Consider the following 20,741-nt stretch of genomic DNA (forward strand, 5'->3'; position numbering starts at 1 on the left):
CCAGCAAGCAGACTTTCATGATGTTTCATAGGGACCTTCTTGCTCCATCCTGTGTGGGAAAGCAGAGCTTGCCGTTTGCCCCAGCAAGGAGGTAGCAAGGTTGCTGGACACTTGCCCAACCTGCATGCCCTGCTCACTCTGAGGCCTGGAAGCTTGAAGATTTTCTGTCAGATTGGGGATGGCGTCTCGTTCCATTCATGGAGTACCAGATATGAATTTAATAATTCTCTAGTGCATTTCCTGCTAGTTGAAGCTTAGTTTCACAGGCTAAAGACTGTCATGAATATTATTAATAGCACTCACATAATGAGAAAAAGGCAATGCAAGAAGGCTTCTAGAATGATAGTGGCTGAAGATGAAGAGCAAATATGACGAATCACAGGTGCGTGCCCTTATAGGGATTTTCACTGTGATGATAAACTGGTGAAGCATCCATAGACATTTTTTCTGGAACTTTACTGCCCCTTTCTGCCGAGCACAGATCTATGCACACTTCTATCAGTTAAACTGGATTTAAGGATACTAGAGGTAATATATATGTATGTGCCTGATGCTTAATATTAGAACTCTGCAATTATCATTTTTTCTTTTAGGCATTAATGTTGTTTCCCTGGAGGACTTTCCTAGCAAATGGAAGTCTATTTCCTGTCACCATAAGCAACCTGAATCCCATAAATTCTAGCATGCAGGTATGAGGCTTTTATTTGTTGGTACATCTTAAACAGTTCTTCCTTGTATTTCCAATACAATGCAAATGACTACAGAAATTAAAATGCTTTACTGCATTGCAAACGAATCTGTTGTATCACCACACCTGAATTAAACATATCGGTACCATATAATCGTATTTCATGTCCTAGTGTGAACTTCTCAGATGAATCTCTGATTGATTTAGTTATGTCAAAATCCCATCAAATTCTGAAGGTACCTCACCTTTTCTAGTTATGTCTATGTGGCCTGAGCGCTGAGGATCAAAAAGTAGCTCATGGAGAGCTGATTGGGATACAGTTTGTAATGGAAGATGTTCTGTGGAATTCTGAAATTCTGACTGATTCCCGAGAAGTGCAAAAACCTTTCAGAAAGGTAAAACAAGTGGAGCTGTGCATGGCTTTTCTCTTCTTTTGTTTGGGGCTGACCACATTTGCATTTATCACTAAATAAAGTGTTTTAACTCTACATTTCTTTTATTTCTTGCATTAATTGTATGATAAAGTTAAGTTCAAGCTCCAGAAAAATTATGTGCTGCAACTTTTGCTAGAATGTATCACATTAGATAACTGCGTGAGGGCATATCTTTGAATGACTTGACATATTTTTTAAAAAATCCCTGAATTACCATGTCAAATATCAGTGACTTACATTAATGGCCTAATAGATCAGTGATGAGTAACAGGGCAATGTTTAAATGATTTACCCAGAAATAAGCATAACTATATGAATATTCTACAATTGCTAATTAATACAATGCGTACTTTAGTATCTTTTGACACTGAGTACCAGTATCAATGTGGACTGACATAAGGTAGCTGTAGACATTGAATCATTTAAACATCCATTCCATTTTTCAAGTTTGTTATATTGACCAAAACGTGCAGTTTGCAGCTCTGTTAAACTCTGTTTCTAAAAACCAATCTTGTATTTTTCAATCATTATTTCAGCAGGTTTTAGCAACATCAACAGCTGAAGCAAAAGGAAAAACTTTGGAAGCACCACCTGATACAATGACCTCATGTGCCTTGCAGAGATCATATCTGATACGATGGAAGCAACTGGAAATGTTAAAAGCAGAATGGGGAAGACTTAAATTGAAAGTTGAGGATATCAACACAGTTCCTCTGTATAAGCAGTTTTCTGAATTGTATGAGTAAGTTACATCCTAGTATAAAAATACTTTAAATTTAGAGTTTCAGTGATATTAAACCTCAGCAGTGCAGATTACAAAATGAAACATTTTATCTTTCATTTTCCTGTTTTTCTTGTTACATAAAATTTAATTTTAAAACAAAATAAGATTAATAACAAACAGTATGCATCCTTGTTTATAAATAAGGACAAAGAAAAATTGATTTACTTTTCTTTCTTGAACTTCTCTATTAAATGAAAATCAGAATATACCCACAGTATGTTAAACAAAAATAGAAAGATACCAGATACCTAATCCATTGTACTTGCCCTGCCTTGGGAATGAGGAAATATTACATACTATGATTCTAATGGAAAGTATTTATAATCTGCATCCCGCTGTTTTCACAACTTTATGAGCTGAGTAAACAAGAAAGCCATTTGCTTGATTTCAGTCAGTAAATGCATATATTATCTTTGCTAAACTATCTAAGAATTGTAGGACATGTAGGCTAATGCATTTGAAGAGGCCCAGGCTGAACAAAGCTATTATATCTATGAAATTTTATGCCCGAACTCCAAGTCATAAATCATACTGGGTGTTGGTTAGGTGGCAGCATCTACCCCATCTTGGCCAATTACAAAAAGCATAGCAGGATTATACCTGGTTAGTACTTGGTTGGGAGTTCCCCATAAAATACAGGGGCCATAGGTTAGACTGGAAAGTTGAAAAAATGCACCAACAGACTATTTTAGTATTGTTGCAAATAAAACACAATGGATTCATCCATAAAGTTATCAGGAATTAAGCCTGACTGGAAGGTGATTTACTTACACACACACACACACACACACACACACATGTAATTTTGATTAAGAATTTTGATTATAATAGCAAAATTTAATACAAACTAAACTTAAAGAAAAGAGAATATAAAGGAGTAAAAAGTACAAGAAAAAAGAGAAGGAAGGAAGGAAGGAAGGAAGGAAGGAAGGAAGGAAGGAAGGAAGGAAGGAAGGAAGGAAGGAAGGAAGGAAGGAAGGAAGGAAGGAAATATATAAAGAAGTAACTTCCAACCTGCATCACCAGTATAAACAAATTTAGTGACACTTCACCCCCATAAGGTTACAAACATTTATTTCTTCATCCCATAACCCATCTCTTATGTATAAACAAATCCATAAAACCTCATCTTTTCAGTCCTGGTCTCAGCAGAAAGTCCATAAAGGGTTGCCAGAAGTAACAACATATCTTGTTTTAAACTTGGTCGTATAAACCAACTCTATATTCCTTCCTTTTACTTCCAACAGTCTTAATCTTTAGTTCATTCAAATATTGTCATAGGATTTGATTTCTCCTCATTTCTTCTTTGTTTAAGAAGCTTCTTTTGTAAATCCAGTAGGAAAAAAATTATCCAGGTCAGTCTCTTGATTTGTCATTTGTATTTCCCTTTTAAATTTTAAAACCACAGTCAGCTTCTTTTGTAGATCCAATGAAACATCCTTTTCTAAATCATTCTTTTGGCCTATCAGTTATAAATCCACTTTTGATACCATCTCTGTCTTGTCAGATAAAATTTGTTCTACATCTGTCATTTCTTCAATAACATCTTTTGGACATAGTCTATCATAGAAGCAGACATCATTACTGACAGTGTTGATATTGTGACTACTATTTTCTGATTCCATTCTTCAAAAGTCTTCAGTGTTTTTATTGTTATAATGTTCTGCAACATTTTACAGGTTTGTAAATCTGTCCTCTACCTAAAAACTTTAGTCCCCTCTACTGTCCAGTTTTTGAAATCATGAAATCACTTATCTTTGTTATTGTCAGGCCTAGCCCAAGGAACTCCTGGAGACCGTGCAGGTTCAATCAGCAAGGTTTATTAGCTAGTGCTTGTTTACAGAAATCTTCTCAGACTGCTGGCTAGTTCCCAGGAACAGGAATTCACTATCTCCTGGAATGTTAGGGGTGCGTCAGCTTTTGCCTCTTATCTCCAGCGCGTTGCTCTGGAGACAAGATCACATTCTTTACCCCCCTTCCAGTCCCATGCCATTCCATCACATCACCCCTCCCTCCATCTTCATCCTCCCCCTCAGAGTTCTCAGGAGAACTTGGCAAGGACGGGAGAGATGACATGTCCGAGGAGGATGGTCATTCAGCACTTGCCGCTTCCTCCATACATTCTTCCTCTGGGTCCTGAAAAACATCTACAACATTAATAGTATTGGCCCCCCTCCCTCCTACCATCTGCCAGCCTGAAGTGGAAGGCTGCGGGCTGCCAGCTCGAGTCTGTTCCTCCCCCACATTCCATACCAAACCTTCCTCCAGTGCGCTGCCCCCTCCTTCTTCTTGTAGATTAACTGCTGAAGTTCCAGACAGCTCTCGAGGCTTCGGCTTGCTTGGAAAACGCCTATGGAAATCAATGACCAGCTCTGGGGCATGAACATTCTTTGCATTTTCCCAAGAATGGTCTGCTTCGGGATAACCCTTCCAGTGGATCAAATACTGAATACCTTTCCCCCTCCTACGAGAATCCAAGATTGCCTCTACCTCGTATTCCTCCTCTCCTTCAACCACAACTGGAGGGGGTGGGGGTGTGTATGTTCTCAAAGGACTTGGAGGAGCCTCTTTCACTAACAATGAGCGGTGGAAAACCGGGTGAATCTTCATGGATGATGGCAACTGCAATCGGAAAGCTAAGTTATTCACCTTTTGCAACACTTTATATGGCCCAGCAAAGCGGTCAATCAATTTTTTGGATGGCCTGCTGGAAACTAAAAACTTAGTAGACAACCAGACTCTGTCTCCCACTGAAATCAATGGACCTGCTTGCCTGTGGGCATCAGCGTTTTTCTTGTACGTCTGTTTAGCCTTTGCTAATTGCTCCCACAATAGTTGTTGAGCTGCTTGCTGCTCTTTTAAGAAATGTGCTGCCCCTGGCACTCCCCCTTGTGAGACAGTCTGTGGTGAAACCTGGGGGGCCCATCCATAGAGTGCTTGAAACAGGGACATCCCAATTGAAGAGTGCACTGAATTGTTGTAAGAAAATTCTGCCAAAGGGATTAACTCAAGCCAATTATCTTGGCTGTATGTAGTATAACACCTTAAATACTGTTGCAACATCTGATGGGTCCTTTCCGCCTCTCCATTGGTAGCCAGATGGTGCGCTGACGACATCTGGCTGCGCACTTTCAACAGTCCAAAAAGCGCTTTCCAGAACTTAGAAGAGAACTGACTGCCTCTGTAATGTAGTCACCATTCCTCTAAGTCAGAACACATGATCCAAAAACAATTGTGCTGTGGCTTGAGCAGAAGGTAGACCCTTGCATGGTATAAAATGAGCCATCTTAGTAAATAAGTCCACAACCACCAGTAATGAAGAATAGCCCTTCACTGGAGGCAAATCAGTAATAAAGTCCGTTGAAACTGTATGCCAAGGTTTGGGAGGGGTCTCTAAAGGCTGTAACAGCCCCGCGGTTTTCCCATGAAAAGTCTTAGCTCGTTGGCTAAGAATGAATGGCTATAACAAATTTAATTAATTAAATTAAATCTAGAAGTTACTTTATATTTTGTATTTTCTAAGAAGAGATTATCTGTAGCCTAGGGTTGAACTGTGGAGTTCTTGGTGCTCCAGTAGAGTCACACTGATGATGTTACCTAGCTGGGTAATGAAACTTCTGCAAGCAAACAGCCAAGCTCAGAGAGCACCAAGAACTCCACAGTTCTGTGTTTTAATCTTACTTCCACTGCTTTAGTCACACGATACTGAATTAACTAGTGAAATTGAAATATTATTTTCCTCATCATCAGTGGCACCATTTTCCAAATATCAGTATGAACAGAAGACATTTATAATATAGCTATCGTTTGAGATCACTGAAAAGTTATTTAACAAAAGAACCCATGTGTGGATATATACAATGTATCTTCATATTTTTTTAGGGCTGAAATCTTACATGCTGCAATGGGATCCATAGCCAGACATTGGGGTATAGAGGATGAGTTTGAAGAATATGGAACCATCCATCCATGTCCACTGTTACCTAAAGAAGCTTCAAAAACTGATGTAATAACACACCAGGTAAAATAGACATGACAGAAGAAAATAAGAGATTAACACTTCTTTATTAAAAATATATCAAGGATATCTCTTGTAACAAATTAGAAGAAACCTATCTCTTGTGAGATTTATTTCAGTTTCCATATGAAAACATAATTAACAATGATTGTGTTACAATTATTATTTTACAGTGTTATCTTCCCTTTTCATACGTCCATTTTAATTTCATGTCAATTTTGTGAGGCAGGTTAAACAGAGATAAGATCCAGGCCATGGTCATCCAGTAAGATTCATGACTAACTTGAGGTTTGCATCTGGATCTGCCTGGTTCTCAGCTGATATTCGAGATGCCATATTATAATTAGTCAGCGAATAACCCAAGTATAATAAAGTCTTAGAACACATTTCATTTCTTGATCATTTCTTGATGTTATCTGAGGGCCAACAGAATATGCAGACCAACACTGCATTATACACAGTTATTGGCATAATTTCCCCTTACAGAATATAGTGGATTTCAGTTTATTCATTGATGAATTTGTAAGCTACTGAATTTAGAACATTATAGGGAAATTGACATAGATAAGACAGGTAAGAAATTAACATTATATTTTGCTATTACAGTATGTCACTGAGGCACTTTGTCTTGATATTTTCTTGATTTTGCAGTTATTGCCATTCATGGGTTATGTCTGCAGGTATTTTTCAAGGAGAGAGCCAAACTGCCATTTAGAATCTTGAAGATTCTAATATGTTAATACTGAGTCTGCTGTGGAGGTGGAACAGACCCTGTTCTTAATCAGCCTTTCTCAATGGCTTTTCCCAAGTTCGCATTTGTTTTAAAAGGACCACAGGATCTATCTCCAGCAGAAATGGCTGAGAGTATCTACTTCTGTTTAAATGACAGCCATCTGTAATTGTGTAGATGTGTAATGAACACATGCAGGTTGCAGTCTGACATGCAGGCCAAATCCATCCCCAACAGACACTATTATAATTTGTACATGTATTCTTGCTTCATTATTTAGTATAAGTTTCTATAACAAAAATAATTCAGTGATATATTGTATTGAGAGAGGGCAAAGCTTCCTTTTTATAAATCTCACAACTTCACATGATTTGTCAGGTCTACAAAATGAATTGTAATAATAGTTTATGGATAATTTGGATTATTCTGCTATGTTTCATTTGTGTTTTCATTATTTAGATGATATGATGATGATGTTATGGGTGGAGGTGGAGGTAGAGATTTTAATGAGATTTTAGATGCAGAATTAGATAGGAATATTCCCACCCATAAAAGACAATGATTCATGAGAAACTTGATTGATTCTTAGCATTTGTTAATCCTAAACAGCAGAATTATACCTTTTATTCATCAACATTTTTTAGACTTGATCACTTTTGGTCTCCTCAGCATTATTTCAACATATTCAAACATGCATGACTGAGATCTCTTACATATCCAAAATGGGTAACAGAATGTGGTTCTCTTGGAAATGTTTGGTCATTGCATGATCAAAGATTCTTTGGTCTTGCCTCACTGAAAAACTTGACTCCTTTGGCTGGGCATTCCAGGCAGTCTGGAATGAGTAGCAGAAAGTAGTTTCTATGGAAAATATGAATCTTATTCCAACAAGACCCTCATGTTGTGAGTTACTACTGAATTTGTTGATTGCTGGGAAGTGGATTTTCCAGGGGTTTCTGGAAAGTGTGATTTTTATTTGTTTATTTAATTTTTTGCAAGATTTTTTTTGGCTTGGAAGCAATTTTTAAAATAGTTATTTTAGACTAAAGCTCAGAGTTGGTATTTACAACCACTCTTGCCATGGCAGATGATTCATGTTATCCCAGCTCCGCCCACTTTTTTTACACACACACATGGAATAATTTCCTACAGACAGAAGTTAACATTAATACTTCCTTGCATGCAGAGATATTGCATTTTCTTCAGAACAAAAATGTGCAAATGTGTTCATAATTGCTGTGTATGTTGATGGCAAGTTCAGGTAACCTCTGCTTGCATAACATAATCTGAACTTAATTACACCTCTTGATGTGTATCTATTCAAACTAATAAAAATACACTTGAAAAAAAATTAAAAAATGAAAATTTATTAGGACAACAATTAATTAAAACAAGGTTCAATGCATTTGGAAATTAGCATATGGGCTTAATATTTTCTGTTTATGTAAATAAAAATATATTTGCCTTTTGATGGAAAGTCATCAGAGCTGGGTGTATTGAGCCTTCAGAAGAATTGTGTTTATTTATTTGATTCCTATTCTGCCTTCCTACCCTGGAGAGTGCATAAAGACCAAATCAGACATATGCTATTGGGCCATTTCATCTGATATTGCCTGGCAGCCCTTTGACCATAAAGATATAATCTGCCCACAAACATATGGTGGTTTGCTTTGTGCTTTTCCAGTTGCCAGGAAGCAGAAAAACAGGCTTGTCAGAGGCAGGTATGTTAATCAGTGGCAGAAAACCCAGTAAAAGGCCTCAATGATTCTTAAAGATTAGTGAGTTTGTTATGAAATAAGATTCGGTTGATGAGTCTCTTTCATCAGGTTTGAAAAATGAGGAAGTGGATGCAAATTGCCACCTCACTGACTGTGCAAACCTGAGACAATTTCTTTGTCAGAAAGCTGGCAGGGATGAATCATAACAGGCTACTTCAATCTTCAGGAATTCTCTGTTATAGCTATCAGTACAAAGCACCCAGCTGGGTGATCCTGGGCCAGTCCCTCTCTCTCAGCCGTAGGAAGCAGGCAATGGCAAATCACTTCCAAAAATCTTGCCAAGAAGACTCAGGGACTAGTCCAGGCAGTCACCAGGAGTCAAAAACTGACTCGATGGCACAAAACAAACAAACATCAGGGACAAATATGCTCCTTGTTTGAAAACTTAGTTTCTTGAATATTCACGTTACTTTTTTTTAACCTTAAGTCTCTCATTCAGATGAAGAACTCAGTCATTAATCAAACTAGTTTTAACTTATTCAATGTACATACTTACTTTTCTCATAGTGTACATAGATCTCAGTGTATACAGATCTCTTAGAAGACCCTCCTTCTGTTTTGTGAATGTGAAGAAAGTACCTGCCCCCTATAGTTTTTATAGATGTTTCCATTAAGAATAAATCAACCTTAATGTTAAAATGCGCTCTGATTAATTTGAATATTTTTAGTTGACTAGTTACTTGGATGGTTTTTAACTGCTTAATTAAACATATTAATGGATAAAAGTTGTAGTAGTCCTTGAAAAACCCTCACTTTAAATTCTAAAGGATTCACAGTCCTCTCTAAGGCAAATTAGTTGCTCCTGATAAAAGAAAGACTTTCTGCTTTTTTATTCTAGCTTCAGAAACTTTTGGAAAGTTTAGAAATATATATGATCCATGATGTACAAAAGAAAATTAACCGAGAAATAACACTGGTTTTATCTGAAAAAGCAAGAGAAGAAAGACACCTCCCTACAGGTAACAACTGAACATGCTTCAAATCCAGCACATGCCATCAGTGTTTGTGCTGACAATAAGGAGTAAGCGTACACTGGGAGTTTCCTGAGAGCCGCTGTGCTCAAGAGACAGTTGATTTTCAGTACTTCAACAAATGCTAGGCAACGGTTCTTGTTTTTCTTTCCTAATGGATTTTCCTTTTCCTTGTTGGGTTTGGCAATGGAAGGCTTATGCATGTCTAACCCTGCACATAGGCATGGCTAATACATTTTATTAAAAAAAATCCACTGACTGGAGGAACAAGTTTAACGTTATGAAACAAAGACAATGGGGAAAAGAGAGGAAGAAAAAAAAGAATGTGGTATTTGTGGAAGTTAATCTGAATGGATTTTTTTTTTCCCCTAACAGTAATTACAGCACTGAGAGTGAGGGTAACAATTTTCTCCAGGGTTTCACGAAGGAAACCTATTTCTTCGTGTTCTTTATGAAAAAGCCTCACCCTCATAATGAGTATTCCATTTTTGAAAAAGCAGTAATAGCTGGTTTGGTTCATCTTTCATGTATTTGAATATTGCTGATGCAGATCTTTTGTTCACTCTTTCAGAACTCTGGAAGCATCATGGCATGCAAGAAATCTTCTCTGTCACAAGGCCCGAAATAGTTGAGTCATTTGTACAGAGGCTAATGGAAAATCACCAAGAAATTAATGCAGAGGTACACATATTACACCAGCTCCAACTAGTAGAGGTTCTCAAGGATTTTTTTTTCGGATTTAGCTTTTCCTATGTCTGAATTAATATCATTATGTTAGATGCAGGTAGTAGATCTTGGGATTTTTAAATATGCAGTACATCTGGTTCACAGTGGAGGAAGCACTAGGAGAAAACAAATTTATCTATGTGTCTATGGAAAAACAACAGGTTTATTTTCTGGCTAATTTTATTTCCAGATTATCTTTCAAAAGGACCACTTTGAAAAATGCCTCACCTCTCTAGCTTGTGACATCATGGCCAGAGAACGTAGCAACTTTGAAACCTACTCCATGTTCTATGAAAATCTGCTCTGTCAGCAACATCAGCTACTTTATCAAAAAGAACAAGTATTTTGCTATTGATTCTATAATGGGAAAAGGGGGAAGCGGTTCTTCATTTCTTTGAACAAAATAATGTTTGCACATTACTGTATTGAGCAAGTAGAAAATTTGGTGGCGATTTCTGAAAGGCAAAATTAATTAAAAGCACATTTCCATTCTGTTTCAGGAAATGCATATCACAGAAGGCAACAGAGGAACTGTTGAAATGGATCTGAATCAGGTTAGTGGCTGTGACTTTGCTACTTTTATTCAGGGAGCTCTAGGAATGCCTCCTGATGTCCTAACTCCCCAAATATTTATTTTGAAAGAGTGTGTTTATAAATAGAATTGTAAATCGTTGTTTCTGTCCCTTTTTATAGATAGCTAAACTGAGTCACGAGATGATTCTGGAAATAACAGCTCTGCGAGCCAAACTTACTGATCTACAAAGAGAAGATCACAACACCAAAGAGAAGATAAGAAAAGAAGTGCAAGAAGATTATGAAGCATTGGTACAAAACATATTTTTGGTGTGTCTGCAAATAAAAGTAGGTACAAGAAATACATGGGCATGTAATATTATTACATTGTTTCAGTGTTTATTCAGGAAGGTGTTGAAATTTAGTATCTGCTGATTTCTCAAGTATTCCCCTGAATGCTAAGCTCCAAAGATCAGGCACCAGGTAGACAAGATAAGACAGCAGAACGACCTGTTCATTGTGCCGTGTTTATTCTGTCCATGTTTTCCTTACTTCTCAAACTTCCTACACTGCAAGTGGAATTCCTTAACTTCCTTGCTACTTTATTTTAGTAGAAGCTTCACCAGTGAGAAGAGTAACTATCTGCTAGGAGTTGTTTTCAGACTGCTGTAGTGCATTCAGTCTTCCCTCAATGCTAGAAGAAGTAGGACCTGATTTCCTTATAGGAAATGAACTTAACAGTATTTCGGTAGTGTAACATTTAAACATTAGAGATGGAAGACAGTTTGTTCAACAGGTAAGCATGCTTACATATATATAAGTACATACACAGCATTTTTCTGAGAGTTACAATTCTTTAAAAGTTCATTGCCAATTTTCTTGAATTAATAAAAAACTAAAGGGAGAAAAGCCCTCAACAGTCACTCCGTGAAAAATGAAAGCTCTACTACCCTATACTGTTTATCAGACTCTGAAAGACACAAAACTATTATCGTTATACTTCAGCATTTAAACTACAAATAGCAGCAGCATCTAATCAAGCCAAAGGACACTGCATTATTTCAGCTAGCCTAAAGGCCAAAAATCGGAAACTTGAAGTGGTATACTGTGTGGTGGAGGAAAATAGGTCAACAATGTAACCATTACTGAATAGAATCAAATATAATGCAAGTATTGGCACACACGGCTGCTTCACTACAACTTCCATGGCAATTTTTAGTTCAATGAAGTCATGATAAAAAGCTTCATTTCCTTGGTTCCCAAGATTTGACATTTTGTTCAATGTTTCAGTATTTGAAGGCTGGGCATTCTCACACTGAAGGGTGGTGTCATTTAGCAAAAAGAAAGAAAAATGTAGTCTCCCACAATGTCACTGATCGTTGTCTTGTTTTTATTCGTTAGATTTTGTTTCTCATCAGAGCTCAGCTAACATATAGAATTCCAGCACACACCATAAAGTAAAAACAAACAGCAGTATCAAATTTGGTTGTTGACTTAATGGAATGATGGCTTCAAACAGCTTCTCCTAGAAATGAACTGATTTCATTTTCTCATTTTTGTCTTTGATTACTATGTAGGGATTAGGAGAAATGTCCAAGCTGATGGCCAGTATTTATTTTACAAATTATAATGTTAAAAATGGGGGGGGGAGATTTTATTTTTGTGTTTCCAGATTTTAAAAATCTTACAGAATTGCATTGTTTCCTTAACATTCATTTATTTGAAATGAGGCATTCAGAGTTCGGTTTTGGATTATGGCTGCAGGGGAAGGTAGATGAATATCGTCTAAGCATGAACCAACACATGTTAGAGATCATCAGTGAGGTGAGAAAAGAAGGTGTAGAGAAAATTATTAATTTGAAGAAAAAGTTTGGATCTACAAAAGATAACAGTGCACTTGAAGAACATTTGGCTCAGGTAAATTAGTCTTTTAATTTGCTTAATGTCTAGGAATAGAAGGAACAAATTATGACCTAGGGCCAAAGACAGAAAACTAGCTGAGAGCTGCAGTTTGATATACATGCTTTGGCCTTCTTTTCTCAGTCTAATTTCCTTTTGTATCAGCAATATTGGGGAGAAGAGCAAGCATCTGATGAGTTTAATGCTAAACAAAAGTTATTTATTAGCACTTGTTATTAACTCTTTATGGACAGGTAAATATAAACATGATTTGACTTGAAGACAAAAGTTGTTGAAAAATTGCATTATTGGGTATAAAAAAGCTATTTCTTTTATTAATTGTTTAAATGTAGATCATCATTCATGCTTTGCACATAAATATGAATTTAAGAGTGAAACAAATGCATGAGATGAGCAAATAAATTGTATGCTGGTACTTGCTCATCACATAATTTACAGAGACACCAGCAGCACCATCCTACTGAGTACAATGAATCTTAGTCCCAGATTAAATGTCTATAGAATTTCAGCTGGAGATGCTTTATGATCTTTCAAGTAGCATGGATGAACTCTTCACATTATTAATTTGATCAGAAAGCAAATGCTCCGAAAAATATATATAGCAGAAATTGAAGAAAGAGATGATATTGCAGATTTTATGCAGAACCAAAGAAGTAAAACTTATGACTGATTCGGTACATGTGTCATTGTGGGCGTAGTTATAATGCAAAAAGAGAAGTACGGCCCATTTAATGGTAAGCCAAACCACTGATTTGGTATTCCTTTTTTTATATATAAATGTTATTAAAGGTTTTAACAAGAACATAAAACTAACACAAACTAATACAGAATAAAGAAAACAAAGACAGAAAAAGAGAAAGAAAGGAAAAAAGACAAAAGTGTAGAGAGAAAAGATAAAAAATAGAAGAAGCTTCTGATTTCCTTTGCAGCAAATATGACTACAAAGTTATCTCTTATTTTATTATTATAAAAAAAAGCTCACTTTTTTCCATTATCTAATTTTTTTCTAATTATCAAACCACAAGTCATAAGTGCATTTTTTTCTGTTCCATGCAAAAAGTGTATAAGGGGTTTCCAATCGGCCATAAATTTCTCTCATCAAGGAAGTCAATTGAGCCATCTCTGCAAGTTCCGTCATCTTCATCAAACATTCCTCTATTGTGGGTAGTGTTGAACTTTTCCACTTCTGAACATATAGTAATCTTGCTGCAGTTGTCACATATCATATGTCATGTATGATATCTGATATCTGTTGACATCAGTTATTTGTTGACATATATCTTAGGTCAACAAAGCTCCATGGCTTTTTTCTAACTGTCAGTCCATTAATCCCAAAAGAAAAGCCTCTGGTTTCAATTGTACATTAGTCTTTAAAATCTTCTGAATTAATGTATTTATTTGTATCCAAATTGTTTTGGGTTTTTCACATGACCAACATACATGATATGTTGGGCATTCCTGAATAGCCATAAAAACTGTCTTTCTGTATTACAGAGAGAGATGACTGACATACAGTTTAGTGTGTCTTGAGTTTCTGTTTTTTGTGTTAAAAGGCTGTTATGAGGCCTTTGAAGAATTGGTGCTAACAGAAAGAACCTTGCTCTTTAGCAGGGGAAGTTGCAGGAACTACGGGATGAAAACAGCGAATTGGAGAAGTTGTTATGCAAATTCAAGGCCTTAAAATGCTGGAAAGAAATAATGCAAAAAGCACAATTTTTGGCCACATTGCGAGAAGTAGAGAAGGTGAGATCCCCTAAAAAAGGCTACTGTTTTTTTAATAAGGGTACAGGAAACAAGTATATAAACCATTACTTTTAGGTAGCATAAATTGGGGATGGGCAGATCTTCAAGGCAGAATATACGTGTTGCTTATATGTGTGCTCTCTCCCACACAAAGATGTTATTCAGGTTCTGAAAATTACACATATATTCATTAGAGGAGTGGATAACTCTGCAGGCCAAATGTGGACCCTCAGTGTCCCAAAATTGTGTGGCTGAAATTGAATGGCTTGTTTTGTTTTGCTTTCAAAATTAAAAATAGGAATGAAATATTTCTCACTCTGAAATACCCTAGAAATAGTCTAAATTTTCCATTTTTGTACTGGGTATGGCCTGTTTTCCAACTTTTCAAAGGGTGGGAATGGAAGCAATAAGTTTTCCAATATAGAATGACCTCATTACCTGATTAATTAGTCTCCTGAACCTCACAGATGGTTGGAAACTGATTTTTTGGCCTCCAGTCTCTCAAATATTGCCCATGCCTACATTACAGGATCAGTGAGAAAGCCAACAGCTTCATTGTCATTTTCTTCCTGTCACATATCTCCAGATTGTTGCTTCCTCTAGTTATTAGCAATTGGCTTTAGCAAGGTTGCCAAGAAGGGAGGGAAATTTTGTCTCCCTTCCTTCTGCCAATTCTGCTGCAGATGATTTTTAATGCTTACATCAGGAGTGGAAAAATGTCTATTCCCCAACATCCAGCTGCAGGCTGCTCTCAAGTAGGTGATGGGGGAAATGAGCAGAGCTCCTATGGACTTAAGTCAGCCACAACAGCCCCCAAAGATATCCTAAGGTACCTCACGGGTTTATTGTTGTACAGAAAAATGAAGAGTTATATATGCTACCTTGAATTCCTGAATGAGAGGTGGAATATCAATCAATCAGCCATAAGCAAGTGGGTGCATAGTTTAGCATAGCTTCATAAATCTGAACAGTCTATTTAACTGTAGTTGTACAATGATTAACTTCTCTCACATTAAGAAATATTCTTCCAGTTTAAGATGGCTGCGTACATGAATAATATTGCTTAAGTTAGGAGAAGGCCAAATTTTAAAGGTTGGGGATAGTCTTTTTATTTGGGGAAAGGTGAAATAAAAAGCAACAATGCATGCAGCAATGATGTTATGAAATTAAGTGTCAGAATTGAAAATGGTGAGGGTTGTCTGTTGTTTGTTTGTTATTAAGCCTTAAAAGATCTACACCAAATAATGTGTGGACTTTTTCATGCGTAGTAAAGGAGACAAATTAACCACCTGATAAATAATTCAGCCTCTGATTCTCTAGCTCATATCCTGTTGAATCCTTTGTCTTCACAGGAGACTGTTCAGAATAAAAAAGAGTGCCTGCAATCCCAGATGATGGCAGAAGAAAAGGCAGTTTTAGTCAATCAACAGTTGAGGGCTGCAAGGAAAGTCTTGGCAGAATCTCAGACTGAAAATAAAAAGCTGAAGCAACGACTAGAGAAACAGGTACCTGCCCAAGCCCTAATAAAACATGCACCATGTAGCCAACAAAATCCTCTTCTTTTATTAGTTTTACTGAATTCAATGCCATTTCCCCTATCTTTAAACTGTGTTTTTACATATTTCATTTTTCTTATACAAATTTCCCCAAAAGTTGTATAAAATTTTTTTAAAATTTATATTTTTTATTAAAAATTATTTTAAAAATTGTATTAAAGAACCTTCAAAAATTCCTTTATTTGCAGAGTTTAGGAGTGTTTATCTTTCTGAAGCCCAACTAGTTCAATTTATATACAAGAGCTGTATATACAAGATGTATATGTATATGATATACATATACTAAGATAATTTTAGATATAATAAAAGCAGAAACATAACTTTCTGAATAACTGACAATCCCCCATGTAGTAGGGAAAGCTGACTGTTAAGGTGACAGACAGTCAGTCCCCAGCTAGATATTGGAATGACACTTAATACCAAATAAGAAATAGTGCCTCGGGATAAGCAGTAAGTAGTCAACCTAGCAAGTTGCTTTTGCTTGGGGAAAAGCCAATCTAAACTACAGTGATACACGAATGCAGTTGTGCCTTGAATAAGAAAGCTTTCACTTAACAACATACTACACAGTTGCAGCACACATGATTCTTTGTAGCAAGAACTGGATGTTACAAAGAGACTTGTCTTCTCCTACAGAATTAGGAATCTTTTATGCAGCACCAAAGGGGCATAGGAAATCCTGTCACAGCACCCTTCAAAAAAAAATCCTGATTGAAGATGCAACTTTGGAGTTCTGTTTTCTCCAGCTCTGGAGAGAATAAGCAATGCTGGATTACTTCAGTTTGGTTGCTGGGTTACTCAGCATCACAGATCATGTTTTGGTCCTTCATCAAGGTCTGGTAGCTGTCCATCTAATCAAATCTTCTCTTCCATGCCCATAGGAAATGCAAGAATTTTATTAGAAAAAAAAATTCAATAATTTGCTATCTCTTCATAACTTGGCTTAGAACATCTCACATCTTGATGTGCACATGCACACCTCTCAGGTTTCTTCTCCAGCACAATGTTTTAATCCTTTATTGTCTGACCATTAACTTATTCTTTAACACAGGCAAGGAAAAAGTATCAGCCTCCCTCCTCCAGTTTATGGTAGCCAGAAGCAAAGAAAACTACATGTGCAGAAATTGTTTTTAGCTAGCTTTCACACTGAAAGCTGGATTTAGGGAAAAATTGAAGCTTAGTAAGACTGAGTTGACAGAAGTTTTAATTAAAATTCCAAACATTGCAACGAACATTTTAAAAAATCTTAGTAGCATGTGGTATTATATATAAAGTCAGTATCAATATAACAGTGTAACTAGATTACTATTTCATAAAAAAACTATATAGTCTAAAAAAGAAAGCTAACTTCTTTTATTAAAAAAGCTATATGACGAAGAGAAAAAATAAAAACCTTATACTAAACTACTTAGAGAACAAAAGAAAAAAAAGAAAAACACCAAGTAAATGAATAAGCAAAACACCTAAGCCTATTTAAAGACAGATATCAGACTATTAAAATTACTGTATATACTTTTCTTCATTTTTTTTTCCAATTCAATTTTTAAACAATGAATTGAATCTAAACCAATCGTATTGTTTGGTTTTGCCTCTTTGTCAGTACAAAGCTGATTCAAAGGCTGAGAATTTACAAATTTCATTACAACATTTAGAGTATGGGAGACTAGATTACAAGCATGTTGATTATGAGTATATGATCATCTTTTTCACCATAGTCCAAGTGTAATATATCCAAATTTCTCCAGTTTGGAAGATTCCAAAATTTGGGGATATAAGTTAATAATATCTTATTTATTTATATTACAGTTTAGAGGCCACCTGACTCCACAGGACTCTAGGTGGCTGACAACTTTAAAGCAAGAACAATAATAGAGAATCAAAAGTCACAGATGTCCAGACAAAAAGTTAATATCCAATGACAAGTTCTACAAGGGCTCGATACCCTTCTATCCCTAGGCCTGGGAGGATAACCAACTTTTCAATAACTTTCTGAACATCAGAGTGGGAACTGTACAGAGCTCCAGAAGGATGCTGTTCTAGATGGCAGGTGCCGTGCCAGAGAAGACATGCTTCCTAGGTCCTGCTAGAAGACATTGTTTAATTGAAGGACCAGGAGCATGGCCACTCTGCCCAATCTTATAGGATGGACAAAAACTACTGGTCTCTCAACCAGTCCCTATGCCATGAAGGATTTTATAGGTGGTAACCAGCACCTTGAATTGCACCCAGAAGCTGAATGGTAATCAGTACAGCTCATTAAGAGTGTTGTCACATGGCCATACTGCAGCATATCCATTACAGCCTGCACTGCTCCATTCTGGACCAGTTGTAGCTTCCGAGTGGTCTTCAAGGACAGCCTCCTGTAGAGAGCATTGCAATTGTTCATTTGTGAAGTAGCTAGGATTTCTGGAGGGGCTCCCAAACCAGGAATCTGTGCAAAGGCCCTCTTGGCCATAGCTGTTAACTGCTCTTTGAGCAGGAGCTATGAGTCCAAGAAGACAGTGCCCCTCCCCATGGACTCTTACTCATGTTCAATCAGATTCACTCTTTGTCATCCTTCAATGGCACTCCAGGCATCTCTTCTGATGCTTCATTTCCCAGAGTTCACCAGAAAACCAAAGAATATCCTGGGGTCAGCACACACGGAGAAGCCACATAGGGGTAATGCAGTCCAAGGTCCTCCCCACCAGGCTGCGACTATGTCCTTGGCTGAACTGCTCAAAAGGTCCTCAGGGAAAACCCCAAGTTCCCTTTGAAATCCTACAGGGTCCACAAATTGCCAATATTGAGCCAATATTCAATATTGTTTCCATTCTAATACATGATTTGAAGTTAACTAATAAGTTCAATGATACTGTTTAAAATCAGGAAAATCAAAATCACTGTAAGACAGTCATAACGTTAACAAAATCCTGGGTATTTCTTCCTCCTACAAAAATTTAACCATTAACACATCAATCTGTTTAAAACATTTAAATGGAACCAACATAGGCATTGCTCTCAAAATATTTATCACACTTGATGCAAAATTCATTTTCACATTAACTCCCCAAAACTTAAAAGATACTTTTTTTTCCTATCTCTTAGTAGTCATCTGGATAATACATTTAGAAATGTTCTTATTGATTAAGCTGAATTATTTCCCTGGGGATAATGATCTCATTGAATAACTTCTGGATAATATATAAAACCTAATTATTTTCCTATACCTTTGGAACCTCATATTTGGCCTAATCTTTGACTTAATCCAATTTATTGTAAACCCGGAATATTTACTATATAACTCCACAATTTCTATCAATTTAGGTAAAGATTATAGATAGTCACTTAATGACAAAAATGTATAGACCAGGACAATACATACTGGACTTCAAGATCATTGTAACCCTTAACCATAAAGCCATTCACAAAAGGGACCTACTCCAAGTATCTTAGTCCCAGGAAAAGAGACATGGAAGTACTCCATCTAAAATTTTGCTTGTTAATGTGTAATTATAATGTGATGTTGCTCAGGATTCACTTTTTAAAGAAACAAATCATTGTTTCATTGATGCAAGTTTTAAATGACATACTGTATATTACACAAATTACTCAAAGCAAAATACTGCCAGACAAGGTGATTTTACTTATCCATGTGTATTTAGTTCCTAGACTTTATACTCAAGCTACTTGGTGTGTAATCCCATATTAGGAACAGGCTACATAAGTCTCCCAAAAGCAATCTGACATTACAATCTAAATGATTCTTGTATTAAAATGATATTCCCTCCAATGTGCGAGAGGAATCATTTTACATGTTACTCCTAAAAAAGTTACAAAAATGAAACACTTTAACTTCTTGCTGTCTTTAAGGACCTGGAACGAAGTGATATTTTTCTTCCTGCAATTTTAATCACAGTTTTTAAATCTGGATGTTCTATGCAGTTGGGGTATGCTATGCTGTTACAAAACATGTATTTTGATAAAATATTGTGTGTGTATATAGTATAGTCTATATTAATAAATTTATTAAATTCAGTTTCTCTCCTCTTGAGGTTAAGCACTGTATTGTACAAATCTTGTTGATACTTTCATATAGGAATACTTACTTCAGGAAGCAGAACTTAAAATTAACCGAGAATTTTGTAAAAGACAGCAACTAGATTTGATTAAGACAGCAAACTTGGAAAAAATGTTGGAAAGTCTTGGAGAGAGAGAAGTGAAGTTGCTGAACCTGACAGAAGAATTGGAAAAATCCTCTAAAACAAGACAGCTTCAGGAAACAAAAAGGAAAAAAGAAATCCAACAAGTATGCTTATAAATATTTTTGTGAGTCACTGAAGGATGCATGTTCCTAGCAGATGGCCAAAGATGACCCCAATTTACTATTCAGAGGGAAGAGCCACGCAGAAGAGCCTCCGCCTATAGGTTTGGGTTGCATTTATACCCTGGCGCCCTTCAGATCTCTTCTGCCTGGCAAAATAAGGGCACCATTATTTTGTAGCTAATATATTGTATTGCTTTCTATGGTTTTTCTGAGTTTATGTAGCCATATACTGAAAACTACTAGGGTTGTCCTGATGCTAGTATACTTGATATGAAATATAAGTGCCAAATTATTGGTGGCACAGGGAATTGATTTGGCTGTTTGCGATAATTGAGCACAATTGTGGATCATTTTGTCAGCTGGGAACAACCATTTCTGAGTCCTCCCAAGCCGCCACAGGGAGTCTGGAAGGTTGTCACTTCCTGTTGTTGTTGTTTTTCCTGCCAGAAGAATTCTTAAAAACAAAAATCTGGCAGTGCAATTAGCATTGGCCCCCTCATGGGCAGTGCCAGGGAGCCTTAGTTACTATCAACCCTTCTCTGCCTCTGCTTTTCAGCCTCTGCTGTGTAGCCAC

At 36.6% G+C, this 20,741-nt stretch overlaps 1 protein-coding gene across 1 annotated transcript in view; it reads left to right on the forward strand.

Annotated features, from left to right (window-relative positions):
• LOC103057595 (uncharacterized) overlaps positions 1-20,741 on the forward strand; it is a 78,898-nt gene that overhangs the window by 51,014 nt on the left and 7,143 nt on the right. The window contains exons 30-42 of the mRNA XM_088139223.1: positions 594-689; positions 943-1,083; positions 1,659-1,864; positions 5,789-5,927; positions 9,271-9,391; positions 9,975-10,084; positions 10,320-10,469; positions 10,630-10,683; positions 10,823-10,990; positions 12,407-12,559; positions 14,171-14,305; positions 15,658-15,810; positions 19,940-20,149. Of these exons, the coding sequence (XP_087995349.1) occupies positions 594-689; positions 943-1,083; positions 1,659-1,864; positions 5,789-5,927; positions 9,271-9,391; positions 9,975-10,084; positions 10,320-10,469; positions 10,630-10,683; positions 10,823-10,990; positions 12,407-12,559; positions 14,171-14,305; positions 15,658-15,810; positions 19,940-20,149 (1,836 nt within the window). The remainder of the gene's footprint in view (positions 1-593; positions 690-942; positions 1,084-1,658; positions 1,865-5,788; positions 5,928-9,270; positions 9,392-9,974; positions 10,085-10,319; positions 10,470-10,629; positions 10,684-10,822; positions 10,991-12,406; positions 12,560-14,170; positions 14,306-15,657; positions 15,811-19,939; positions 20,150-20,741) is intronic.

The sequence above is a fragment of the Python bivittatus genome, unplaced genomic scaffold (genome assembly GCF_059951505.1).
Source record: "Python bivittatus isolate LINGU-HERP-01145 unplaced genomic scaffold, Pbiv_v1 ctg000020_np1212, whole genome shotgun sequence".
Taxonomy (NCBI): domain Eukaryota; kingdom Metazoa; phylum Chordata; class Lepidosauria; order Squamata; family Pythonidae; genus Python; species Python bivittatus.